Source organism: Polychytrium aggregatum, assembly GCF_025602895.1.
Source record: "Polychytrium aggregatum strain JEL109 chromosome Unknown BJ171scaffold_4, whole genome shotgun sequence".
Classification (NCBI taxonomy): Eukaryota; Fungi; Chytridiomycota; class Chytridiomycetes; order Polychytriales; genus Polychytrium; species Polychytrium aggregatum.
In genome coordinates, this window is record NW_026516206.1 from 393,310 (window position 1) to 406,667 (window position 13,358).

The 13,358-nt window shown below is 56.6% G+C and overlaps 2 protein-coding genes across 2 annotated transcripts; both read right to left on the reverse strand.

Annotated features, from left to right (window-relative positions):
• Positions 1-634: 634 nt before the first annotated feature.
• BJ171DRAFT_595673 (vacuolar protein sorting-associated protein) lies at positions 635-4,477 on the reverse strand (the record flags this gene model as incomplete). Its single annotated transcript, XM_053114618.1, has 18 exons — positions 635-800; positions 1,014-1,123; positions 1,230-1,328; positions 1,446-1,536; positions 1,664-1,746; positions 1,894-1,949; positions 2,082-2,155; positions 2,282-2,369; positions 2,539-2,570; positions 2,674-2,702; positions 2,813-2,891; positions 3,029-3,181; positions 3,300-3,386; positions 3,499-3,519; positions 3,666-3,732; positions 3,927-4,079; positions 4,256-4,380; positions 4,460-4,477. 18 exons carry the CDS (start codon positions 4,475-4,477, stop codon positions 735-737), a joined length of 1,431 nt encoding a protein of 476 aa, XP_052970613.1. The 3' UTR covers positions 635-734.
• A 5,914-nt stretch (positions 4,478-10,391) lies between these two features.
• Positions 10,392-12,626, reverse strand: BJ171DRAFT_577633 (uncharacterized protein; the record flags this gene model as incomplete). Its single annotated transcript, XM_053113827.1, has 8 exons — positions 10,392-10,447; positions 10,542-10,842; positions 10,984-11,157; positions 11,313-11,483; positions 11,617-11,815; positions 11,952-12,151; positions 12,275-12,379; positions 12,519-12,626. The coding sequence occupies 8 exons, from the start codon at positions 12,624-12,626 to the stop codon at positions 10,392-10,394; spliced, it is 1,314 nt and encodes a 437-aa protein (XP_052970614.1).
• Positions 12,627-13,358: the final 732 nt, after the last annotated feature.

Below are 13,358 nucleotides of genomic sequence, written 5' to 3' on the forward strand. Positions count from 1 at the left end.
GTTGGATCCGCTCGTCTGGTCCTGGCCAGAGCCGGTCTGGAGACTGGCTCGCTGCCCTCCCAGTCGTCTGCCGTCTCTGCAGCTCATCCACAGCTCGCCCGCTGCTGGCCTTGCTCGTCGCTGTCTCTCGCCCACCAGGCATATGCTGGCAGCGCCGCCGACCGAAGGCGTGGCTGTCTCGTCCTTGCCCATTTCTTCCCATCGCTGCTCGTCGCTGCTCGTCGCTGCTTGTTGCTGCCCCACAAGACCAGTTTTTCCCTCCACCCCGATCGCTCCGATCGCTGACTGGTTCCGCGCCCACGCGCTCCATGCGCACCGGTCGTCATGACCGACACCCTTAGACACCGCGCGCCGCTGTCACCCTGGCTGTCCTTGTCGCCCACGGTCGTCTCAGTGTCGGTGGGGCTTCTCGGTCTTGGTCTCGGTGTCGGTGGGGCTTCTCGGTCCCGGTCTCGGTCTCGGTCTTGTCTGCCCTGGTTCCGTTTGGTGGGCGATGGATGGATGAACAGATGAACAGATGGATGGGTGGATGGGAGGCATTCTCCAGCTGGAACATGGGGCCCTCCTGCTTCAGTCGTCGCATCCAGCGATAGCACAGCACCACAACCGCCGCCACCTCCAATCGACTTGTGGATCTGTGATGGCCATGACTCTATTCGGCTCAGCAACCGCCTCGCGCTCATGGCTCGCCATCCCATGAGGACCCTCCGGGCACGCCCAGGACGCTTGTGGCTTCAATCCAAGGGCCGGTTGAGGTCGATGTGGACTGCAAATGCGTCCTCGATGCGCTTGCAATACCACTGGTAAAGATGAAGCGAGTGCGTCAGCGACCCAGTCTTGGGACTCATCCGCAGACATGGCGATTCGCCCGCTTCCATCGCACGAGCCCCCCCCCCATGCGTTTTCCTCTTCCACTTCCTTTCCCTCGCCACTCCATGTCCTGTCCACGCCATGGCTTGGGCTCGGACAATGTCCGGCATATTGCCATCACCCTGCATGCGCTCGGGTCTCACCTGGGCACTCGCGGGATCCGAGCATGGCACAATCCGAGAGCTCGCCTGTCCTTGGCGAGCGGCCTTGATCAACGAAACCGAATTGCCCTCGACGCGGACCAGCTGGAGGTCTGCGATGTCAAGGATACATCGTCACCGGATCCTGTACGTTAGTCCGACGACCCATGGAGCGTTTTGGCATACATGATTGTCCCGTCCCAGCCACTCTCGTCGTACCTTCGAAGGGAATCTCCCATTCGACCTTGAGACGCTTGATTCGGACCATCAGCACCCGAGCATCCGTCACGATCGATACAAGGTCCTCGGTGCGAAGCTCTGTTTGATGTCGAGGCAGAGCCAGCCAGTCCACGAGTCAGACGGCCGTCGGTTGGCCGCTCAGAACGGACACTCGCCACCCCGACACTCACACGATGGCATGCATGCAGAACTCACCGATGTGGGCAATGTACTCCTCTTTGAAGTAGCGGCCATTTTCGAGCTCCTTGATCCAGCTGAGTCCGATGCTTTCGCGTGGATCGTAGGGCTGGTTGTCATTTGGAGCGGCATCAGTTTCCGAATGCCCCCAAGAACGACTCGCTACACCGCTGGTTCACAACCGCCACAACAAGCATCGAAGCCCAGCCGTTTGGCCTGGGAATCATCGTGCCTACCTTCAGGATTCTGTCTTTGCCAATAAGTCGCGGCAGCCTCTGGCGCTCCAGTTCTGTTTCGGAAGTGGCCGTGTTCTTGATGCCTGGAGAACATGCGGTAGGATTGCCTCAGTTGGAGCTGATGCATGTGCATATATCACCACGATACTCCTGCCATGCTCGTGCTACGCTCCTGATATGCCCATGTCATGCTCATGTCGTGCTCATGCCGTGTCCGACCAGCTACTGACCTTGGCTAACATCACTGAGGAGATCAAATGCTCCAACCACCGGCTTGGTTACAACACTATGAGACAATTCGCAATGCCAAGTTACAAGCGCGCCTTTCGACCCGTGCGAATCAACTGGCATTGCACAGCAGGGCACCCTCCCATCCTTCTGCCTCGGGCGAAACGACTCGATCGTCCCTCGCACTTACCCCACGAGACCAACACCGAGCCCCATGAAAAAACCACCGACACCGCTCTTCTCGGCCCCTTCGAGAGGCTTGGACTGGAGATGACAAGAACAGTAAATCAATTGGCGCACGCCGTCATCACCGAGCCACAGTCACAGGAAACTGAGTCATGGGAAGGTGCATTCATACGATTCGACACTATCATCGCCACTCCGACTTACCACGACACCTGTCACGCCGCTGACGACGCTTGACGCCAGCGACAAAGCACCCGTTGAAATGCCGCTGACGGCATGCTTGGGTCGATTTCTGTAAGCGTGCATGTGAGTCAGGGCTGTCAGCTTGCCGCCCAGTGCACAAGTGTCGGCAGAAACGGGGACGGCAGGGGTGGCAGGGACAGAACGACAGAGATTCATCCACACCGCTGCTTTCAATCTCCCTCGATTCATCCCGCTGGCTGGAGGCAATTGGCAGCTACCTGGCGTGATGGATTCGACGACGAGCTTGGAACTGATTGCGACGGATGATGCGACGAGTCAGTACCGTCGTCGAAGCGCAATATCTCCCACCGAACTTGCCGAATACTGTCTCGCACAAACATTGCGAAACATACCTCTTCATCAAGAGTGATCCTGGCAATGCCTGGGCATTGGATGCCGAGAGTGAAGTCGCAATACACGGATCAGTCGAGTGCCTCGCCATCCAGCCGGCAAAGCTGCTCGCATCGCAATCTGGCAAAACCAAAGACTCACCCTTGCTGACACTTCCAGTAACTCTGGATACGGTATCTGAGAGACCATACACGGTCTTCTTGACTAAGCTTGCGGTGCCCTAGAGTAGCAAGTGTCGAAATGGGCCCCGGCATCGCCACATCGCCACTTCTGGTGAGCCACAAATCACGGTAACGCCGAGTTGCGGCCTGCGGCATCAAGGGGTCATCGCCACCAGTACGCTAATTGGATTCTTACCTTTGCAAAGTTGATTCCGAGGTCCTGTGGTCGAGTGATTTCAAAGCCCTGCAGCGGCTCGTAGAACATGTCCGAGACGCCCGAACTCACATTGTTGAACAGGCCGATCGGGTTTCCAAGGAAATCTGCCGAGCCCAGCGCGGTTCGCCAGAGCTGTCATTCCAATCCCAGGTTAGCCAGGATAGGCGTTCCTCGTCCTCTTTGACATGACAAACGCACCACGATGACCCTCACTTCAATACTCGCACGCAGCTTGCTACAAAATACGTACCTGCCCAACAGCCTCCTCGGTATAGAAGCGGACGATCAGGTCGACAAGCTGGGAGGGCGTCACGATCGGGTGGGATAGCTCCAGGGCCTATAGCGTCATGTAGCAGTGTGTGAGTTTTGGATTCACAAGGGGCCCTCTCTGATAAACAGCTCCACAGGCGTGCTGCGGTTCCCCACAGCGCCTCGATCGAGCAACCTACATTGAATTGCCAAGGAGCGTCCTGTGGATGCCACGATAGATGATCGTGCAGCACCAAGTCACAACAATCGGATTAGCAGACTCATACAGAACGAGCAGGCGAGCCTCGGCAGCGAGCGAGGGCGAGGCCATGTCGCAAATATATCAAATAACATCGGTTCTACGTACATGCCAGTTGGCGATATAGGTCGTCAGAACATCGATCATAAAGGTAAGCACGCCTCCAGACTTGATTCTGTTGTAAGGAGAGTCAGACGTAGCGCATAAGCACCAGGGAGCCTGGAAATGATGATGGCGAGGTAGCGGCGCGCCTGATCCCATTCCGACAGGACCCCGTCCATATCATCTTCATGCAATACCCGAGCCAACAAATAGCGGCAGAGGCAAGGACAACCAGGGCGGAGAGCCAGATTGGGCAGGACTACTTACACAGGCTCCTCGCGGTTGACCGCCTGGGTGCGTGAGAACGAAATATTGATTTTGATCGGCTGCAGCAAAAACTTCTCAAAGTACATTCTTGTATCGTCGTCCGCAAGCGTGGATTTGGGGAGCTCGAGCGTGGTGTCAAAGACTTGATCGACGCTGGAGAGCACAGCCATAGCGATGGAGGTTAGGGCCGTTCCTGAAGCCACCACGACAGACGGTCGGCAAGTTGCGCTGGTGGCAGTGGCAGTGGCAGTGGCAGTGGCAGTGGCAGTGGCAGTGGCAGTGGCAAGGCGTTCGCCCGAGATCCGGGGCGCAGATGCACGCGACTGTACCTCAGCGCAGGGACATCCCAGCCGGCCACCTGGAACTTGGAGAACTCTACGATTGCATAGAGAATGTCCTCGTCGGCCTCAAACGAAAACTCTTGAAGCAAGATGCTGAACCAGTTGTAGTATTCCTGTGATGACCAGCATCACAACGGACCAATGAGATTGTCCCGCATGCTCTCGCCCTCCGCACCAATCATGAGTCCCCACGTGTTTGTTTGCCCCCATGCATGAGCACGCGCCGTTGCCACCCGCGTCTACTGGTTTCCTGCCTCCCCCACCGCTCGGCACATGTCCCCGGGCTGTGCCAAGCCTCTCTCGCTTGCACACCAGCCACTCTCGCACCCCCTTCTCGCTTCTCTGTGATGCTCCACCCTTCTCGCCCACTTTTGCCCCTCGACCTTCTCCCGGTCTATAAATAGCCCTGCATGTCTGAGCCTATGTTGAACACCAGTTCGAACAAAACTTGTTCTTTGGTGTTCGGGGCTAAAAGCTAATAAAGCTCATACCAAGCACTTGGTCTTCGTCCTTGCGCTTGTTCACTCCTTACACTTTGTTCGAACTCTCTTCTACTGATACCACCTGCTTGGTATCTTCCGCTCCTAGCCCCGCCCCTTTCCTAGTCCTGTCCGAACCTCAAGCACACTTGTGTCTGAGCCCTCTTCGCTCTCCTGTTCTTGAACCTCCTCGCTTTTTTTTTTTTTCCCAGTCCCAGTCCCAGTCCCGCCATGGATCCTGCCCTCGTGGACCGCCTCCGTGCCTTGGAGGCCGAGCTCGCCGAGCTCCGGACAGCTCGCGATGCTCCTGCCGCTGGGTACAGCGTGCAGATGCCGGACCGTTACGACGGTAACCGGCAAGGGTTCCGGGCATTCGTAAATCAGTGCAAACTGTATATACGAATGCAGCCCCACCGGTTCCCTGCTGACCCGATTAAGGTCGGATTCGTCATTAGTCTGCTCACTGGACCGGCTCTCCAGTGGGCGACTCCGATGCTTGAGATGGGTGATCCCCGACTCAACTCTTTTGGCGATTTCCTAGAACGCTTTTCCAAAGTGTTTGACGACCCTGATCGGGCCAGGACTGCCGAGTCAGTGATCACCACACTGTCTCAGGGCAACCGCCCGTGCGCAGTCTATGCATCCGAGTTCCTTCGTATTGCCGCCGATACGACTTGGAACGACGGTGCAAAGATCTCGTTCTTCCGACTTGGCTTGTCGGATGATGTCAGAGACGAACTTTCGCGAGTTCGCCCTCTGCCACGAGATCTGGAGGAGTACATCGAGCTTTGTAACGAGCTCGATGCACGAATCCGCGAGCGCCGTCAAGAGCGCCGAAGCACGCCTGCCCGCTACCGGTCTTCCCAGTTCGCCTTTGGTTCCGCCTCCGCTGCCGTTCCCGCCATCGCTCCCGCGTCCGTCCTCGCTCCGCCGCACCCCTCCTACATTGTTTCCGAGCCCATGCAAGTGGACTCTGCCGTCTCTGGACCCCTGACCGCCGAGGAGAAACAACGCCGCCGCCGCTTTGGACTCTGCCTGTACTGTGGCAAGAAGGGCCACTTGGTACGAAACTGCCCCGTCAAGTTTGGATCTACCAGAGCTACCGGACCGCCCCCTGGACCTCCCGGCCCGAGGATCATCCGCACCATCGTTTACGAAGATGGAGAAGTGCAAGACTTCAGTTCGGGAAACGACCAGGCCCGGTTCTAAGTGAAGGCCTTGAACCGGAGCCGTGCCCACCGCCTTCCGAAAGTGAAGACATTGGTAAGGTGCCTTTGGTAAGTACTGGGGAAGCAGTGATGTGCGGACAGCTTCGCCTTGCCTCTGGACCGGCGGACACTCTCAGCTCTGGCATAGTACCCGTGGCACCTCTGGTGTCACTGGGAACTGCACCTCATCCACAGGTGCAAATACCTGAGCTGTCCTGCCAACCCTCGGCAAAGTTAACTGTCTGTGCTAGCCGCAACCCTGGTGCCGAAGCTGGTACCGAACCAAAGTCTTGTGTTTCGTCTGTTCGTCGTTGCTCGTTGGTTGTTCCCGTCGCTGTTCGTCTTCCTTCTGGTGATTCTCTGTCGTGCGAAGGACTTGTCGATTCTGGTGCCTCTGGCAACTTTATCGACGAGGACTTTGTTGCTCGACACTCTGTCCCCACCTGCTCCAAGGCTTCGCCCTTGGCAGTGGAAGGCGTGGATGGTAAGCCGCTGTCGTCTGGCCCCATCCTCCGCGAGACTGCTCCACTCGAGGTGATTCTCGGGGACGTCTCGCAACGCCTTCGGTTCGATGTGATCAGGTCTCCACATCAACCACTTATCCTTGGCTTTCCTTGGTTGCGCACCGCCGAGCCCAAGATTGTCTGGTCTCGCGGTCTTCTTTGTCTCCCTCCTTCTGTTGATTCCGACCCCTCTCCATGCACTACTTCTCTTTCGTCTTGCTCCACTTCCTCCAATGTCACTCCCCTTCTTGATGATTCCACTCCTTTGATTGATCTAAGCTCCTCTCCTACGCTCCCACCTTCGTCTTCCCCTTCTTGTCTTGTTCCTCCCGAACCCCTTCGCTCTTCCCAAACCCCTTCTTCTGTTGTCAGTTCTCTTTCCCTCCTTGATGTACCTCCTCCTGTTGTTTGTTCTTCGGACATTGTTCAGAATAAAGTAACCGTCGAACATTATTCTGACCTTGTCCACGCCCCTCCTCTCAGCTCGGACGCTCCTCTCCGCGTCTGCAGCATTGATTACCGCTCGATGCGCGAGTCTTTGGATGCATGCAGGCATGGAACGCAACCCCTGACCATCTTTCAGGTCCATGTCCTGCCCACTGACGAGCCGAGCACTGCGACTGTCGAAGTGCCTGCGGAGTACAAGGACTTCCTGTCTGTTTTCTCTAAACAGGAAGCTGACTCCTTGCCTCCGCATCGCCCTTATGACTGCCCCATTGACTTGGAGCCGGGCAAGTCGCCAAAGTTCGGGCCTCTGTACTCACTGTCCGAGCCCGAACTTCACGCTCTGCGTGACTATCTCGACGAGAATCTTGCCAAGGGATTCGTTCGTCCTTCGTCGTCCCCAGCAGGCTCACCAATCCTCTTCGTCAAGAAGAAGGACGGCTCACTTCGTCTTTGCGTTGACTACCGCGCACTGAACGGTATCACGGTAAAGAACCGTTACCCTTTACCGCTGATCGGCGAGCTGCTGGACCGACTTCGAGGCGCGAAGGTGTTCACTAAGCTGGACCTTCGTGGAGCCTACAATCTGCTGCGCATCCGCTCCGGGGACGAGTGGAAGACAGCTTTCCGTACTCGATATGGGCACTTCGAGTACTTGGTGATGCCCTTTGGGCTCACCAACGCGCCAGCGACGTTCCAGCACTTCATCAACGACGTCCTGCGCACCGAGTTGGACCAGTTCGCAATTGCGTATCTTGACGATATCTTGATCTACAGTGCTGATCCGTCGCAGCATGTAGAGCACGTCAAGCAGGTCCTCTCGAAGCTCCGAGCTGCAAAGCTGTATTGCAAGCTGGAGAAGTGCGAGTTCTCCAAAACCTCGGTCTCGTTCCTTGGTTTCATGGTCTCGCCCGAGGGCATCGGTATGGAGCGATCCAAGCTCTCTGCGATCTTGGATTGGCCCATACCGCGCAACATCTCGGATCTTCGATCCTTTGTCGGGTTTGCGAACTTCTATCGACGCTTCATCGATGGATACGCAAAGATCGCGGGGCCCATGACTCGGCTCTTCCGGAAGACGCATGGCTTCCAGTGGTCCCGCGAAGCCGATAAAGCATTCAGATCCTTGAAGGATGCCTTCGTTTCGGAGCCCGTTCTGGTGCATCCGGACCCATCCAAGCCGTTCGTCGTAGAGTCAGATGCGTCGGACTTTGCGCTTGGATGCGTGCTCTCCCAGCGGGGTGCTGATGATCGCCTTCATCCTTGCTCGTTCCATTCGCGGACACTCTCGAATGCTGAACGTAACTACAGCATATACGAGAAAGAGCTGTTGGCGATCAAGGAGGCTTTCGAGGCGTGGCGACACTACCTCGAAGGCGCCCAGCATCCCGTTGCCGTTCTGACCGATCACAAGAACTTGGAGTACCTGGCAACGGCTCGCATCCTAAACCAGCGTCATGCACGGTGGTCCCAGTTCTTGTCTCGGTTCGACATCCGCATCCAGTACCGTCCTGGTGCGAGGAACGGCAAGGCCGATGCCCTGTCTCGTCGCTCGGACTACATCCCTTCGTCGGCCTCCGTGTCGAGGGATCCGCCTCTGCTTCTCGATCCTGCCGCGGTGATACGCGTGCTCCGAAGCAGAGACGCCCGCTCTTCGGTTGCAAGTCGCAGTGACCCTGTGGATTTGCTGCAGCTCATAGCCGAAGAGCAGGCTCGGGATCCCGGTCTAGACAAATACCGTCGTGACCCGAAGTTCGTCTGGAATGGCCAGTACCTCACCTTCCAGAACAGGATTGTGGTCCCAGAGTCGTGCCGAGTTCCGGCGCTCAAGTCGTGCCATGACCCAGTCGCTGTGGGTCATCCAGGCATCCGACGGACTCTGGCTCTGGTATCGCGACAGTTTTGGTGGCAAACCTATCGGAAAGATGTCAAAGAGTACGTCTCGACGTGCGACACCTGTGCACGCTCGAAAGCTCCGCGACACAAGCCGTTTGGGTTCCTGTTGCCACTCCAGACAGCCGATCGACCCTGGGGGACACTGACCATGGACTTTATCACTGATCTGCCAAAGTCCAAGGGTCACACCTGCATCTTTGTGGTGGTATGCAGCCTCACAAAGATGGCACACTTTATGTCCTGGCGTTCACTGCCGTCGGCGGAGGAGACTGCGTCACTGTTCCTCGACAATGTCTTTCGTCTCCATGGCCTCCCCGACACAGTGGTTTCAGACCGAGGAAGTCAGTTCACCTCTCGGTTCTGGAAGGCACTCTGCACGCAGCTCGGGATCCAAACCAGTCTGTCCACGGCCTTCCATCCCCAGACCGATGGACAGACTGAGAGGGTCAACCAGGTCATCAACCAATACCTGCGCTGTTACACGTCGTATCAGCAAGATGACTGGGCCGAGCTGCTGCCGTTGGCCGAGTTCTCTTACAATAACCTCGAGAACTCGTCAACACATGCCTCGCCATTCTTGGCAACCTATGGGTTCCACCCAAGGTTCGAAGTCCCCGTTGTCGCTGGCGGCCCTGATGTTCCCTCTGCCACGGAGAGGGTTGAACATCTCCAGCGGAACCTGGCACTGTTGAAGGAGAATCTTGAGAAGGCAAAGTCTGACTACAAGCACTTCTCAGATCTCCGGAGGTCCCAGGCTCCCGACTTGCGTCCGGGCGATCAAGTCTGGGTGCTGACTCGTAACATCAGCACCACTCGCCCAAGCAAGAAGCTGGATTACCAGAGGATTGGACCATTCACCATCCTCGAGGCCGTCGGGACATTGGCTTTCCGCCTGGACTTGCCAAAGGACATAAAGGTGCACCCGGTGTTCCATGTGTCTCTTCTTGAGCCCTACAAGAAGAACTCGCTTCCGGGTCGGGTGCAAGCGCCGCCCCCTGCGGTGGTCATCGATGGGAACTTGGAGTGGGAGGTCGAAGAGATCTTAGACTCCAAGTTCGTGCGCGGAAAGCTGCACTATCTCATCGATTGGAAAGGCTACCCGGTCACCGATCGAAGTTGGGAGCCCGCCGACATTGTCTTTGCCCCAACGGTGGCCGCGGAGTACCACCGACGCTACCCAGACAAGCCTGGCCCCAGGAGAACTCAAGATGGAACACGCCGTAGTTTAAGGAGGAGATAGTGTGATGACCAGCATCACAACGGACCAATGAGATTGTCCCGCATGCTCTCGCCCTCCGCACCAATCATGAGTCCCCACGTGTTTGTTTGCCCCCATGCATGAGCACGCGCCGTTGCCACCCGCGTCTACTGGTTTCCTGCCTCCCCCACCGCTCGGCACATGTCCCCGGGCTGTGCCAAGCCTCTCTCGCTTGCACACCAGCCACTCTCGCACCCCCTTCTCGCTTCTCTGTGATGCTCCACCCTTCTCGCCCACTTTTGCCCCTCGACCTTCTCCCGGTCTATAAATAGCCCTGCATGTCTGAGCCTATGTTGAACACCAGTTCGAACAAAACTTGTTCTTTGGTGTTCGGGGCTAAAAGCTAATAAAGCTCATACCAAGCACTTGGTCTTCGTCCTTGCGCTTGTTCACTCCTTACAATTCCAGACCATACGCTGAGGGCAACGGAGTATTAAACCTTACTATCACCGCTGGACGGTGCATTCGCAAAGTGGGCAAACCTACATGTGTCCTTGGACTTGGAGAGGGTGATCAAGAGCACGGGGTAAAAGTTCTCGCTGCCCTCTTTGGGAATGACTGTGGGGTAGAGCAGAATGGGCACGATCCCGCCGTAGAGCTGATTGTCGACCTGGAGCCACTTGACGGTGAAGTTGACTCTCTGCAGTGTCTTGGTCTCCTGGAACTCGAGCCTCACGTCCTTGGCCGATGCGTAAATCAGCTCTTGCATGCCCTTCGAGATCAGAGAGATGCCGATGCCTTCAAGTCGGACCAAGTATGTGGCCACGACCTTCTCGTCGACGTCGATCTGCATAGTCCCCGGAGAGCGAATACCGCAGAATCAGCGCCGTCCATCCATCTCCAGGATTGGTCCGTCCAGCACACGGTCCGCACCCCCAGAAAGCCGAGTCTCTACGATAGCAGCCATGCAAATGGTTAGCATACTCACAAGCTCGAACCCATCCTTTTCGGACTCGGTAAGGGCGCGCTCCTTTTCGGACGAACGCTTGCCGCGACGGAAGTGGCTGCGTTCCTCGATGTACGGAGTCAGTCTCAAGATTTGAGTGGGTCCCTCGGCGTTGACACTGATTGCCATCGTGGCACTCTTCTTCTCGTTGGGGTCCTGATAGCAGCAAGGGCATGTTAAGACCTTGCTCTTGGACGCCGCTCCACTTGACTTTGTAAAAATCCAATCGCTCCGACCAGCTGGCCGACAGGAAGCAAGCAGGGATCCCTCCCCCTTCCGCCCTCCCTTCCGGTCATTCCACGGCTACCGACCATGTAACGAATGGGGACAATCTGTCCGACTTCGAGCAAGTCAATGGCCTGTTCGCGACCATTCACATGAAGAATCAAACTTTTGTTCTCCGCAGACGGATAGTCCCACGCATACGACAGCGATTTTCCAGCCGGGATACGGTAGATGCGGCTTGTGGTATCATCCTTGTGCTGAGTCAAGGCCAGGAACATATGTAAGTGACTGCACTGGGTCGTCTCGAGAAGAAAGAGAGGGTGCCAAGACTACGAGCGAATCCGCAGTCTCGGTCCTGGCGAGATGCCCTTGCTAGATGCCCTTGCTTACCTGCTGCCAAATGGCAACGTTGCATGAGCACTGGTTGTCGATGCGGAACGGCCACCGTCCGGTCTCCTTTGCAAAGACAACAAAGACAGTTGCGCCCTCGACAATGATGTCGGCACGGATGAGATCTTCGGCTTCTGAGCCTGCAAGACCAAGCTTGACGTGGATGCGACCGATGAGATTGATCGAGAACGGCGAGGACCTTTGGAAAGCATTTCCCCATCGCAGCTCGTTAGCAAACCGCACGCTACTGCCGAAGAGCTGAAGTACGGCTATCCTCGTCGAGAATACCAACATCGAGCCCGTATCGCCCGCAATGCGGAATCGGCTGTACCTACCAGGTATTCATGATGCCACCCAGCCGCACCGTCAAATGCGGGTTCCGGCCACTCGATATAATGGTGGTGAGCGGGAAGGCAACGCCAGGCTGGAGAACCTGGGATACGTCCGTTCCGACCTGCTTGAAGTGGAGCTCTTCGGAGAGATTGTTCTTGATCATGTATCTCGGAGTCAAGGTTACCACCTTGGTCAGGAAGTACTAAGAGGGCGGTCGAGTCAGAGAGCGAGACATGGCCGATGGTCCCGGACGCGATGCGGCAGAATCCAGGTGGGGTTCCGGTATGATCACGATGTGATTTTGCCATCCCGACATCATGCGTACCTTGCCTTCCCCTTCTTTGACGTTGACGCCAATGTGGATCTGACCCTGGTTCTGCAAAGGAATGCCAACATCAAAGGAACTTCCAACAGCCTCAAAGCTGATGCGCTGTATAATAGAGGATACACAAGAGCGGGGGGGAGTGAGATCAATTACTGGATGCGAAGATCAAGCATTTGACAACACACCAGCACACCAGCACACCAGCACACCAGCACACCATATCCTCATCGGGGGCCGTGCTTACCTTACTCCACTCCGAGTTGCCAACTTTGATCTGCGTTTGGCTCGGGTGGTCGTAGCTGGAATACGAAAACATCAACGGCTCCACCTTCTGCAGAAGCAATATGGTCATCGAGTTGGATTTGTCCAGAAAATCAAAGAACAGGCGGTGAGCGTGGGACACGCGTCGTGGATCAAGCCCAAATCACTCGCCAACCAACCCATGGCCTGATAAGCCAGTGCGAGAACCACAACCGATGAGTGGCGAATGGGTCTCGCCATCGACCAAAGGTCGAGAACAGGCGCGAAAACTCCTGCTCGAGCGCCGTGCCGCGACTCGGCATACTCACGTCTTTCTTCTGGCCCACGAAGGCGCCTAGATCGCAGGAAACGTGGCTTAGAATCACGCAATGTTCTCCGCTGCTCTTGGTCTGGACAAGTCTGGACAAGTCTGTACAGGGTGCACTTACCTTGGCCTGATGCCAGCTTACCTGTAGGAGATGGTATCTCCGACGCTGTGCTGCGCGTACTGCGCGTACTGCGCGGCGCAGTGGGTCGTGACCTGTGCTGCGCTTTGCGTTTTCACGCACCGCAGGCAGGCCACCGCAGGGTATACCTGCGGGTTGCCCCCGTTCCCCCCGTTTGTCTGGAGTTCGGTTTTATCGTGAATAAACGTAAGTGCTCCCCGAGCTCACCCGTCCGCTAGAGTAGCCTAGCACCGCCCTGTTCTGCCCCGTCCTGTCTTGTCTTGTACCCCCTCCCTCCCCGTCTTGCCCCAACGTCCCAGTAGTGGACGTTACATGGTAGCATCGGAAATCCTCGTCTTGTTTTCGTCCTGTTTGTCCTCTTTCTAGATCCTCAAGCT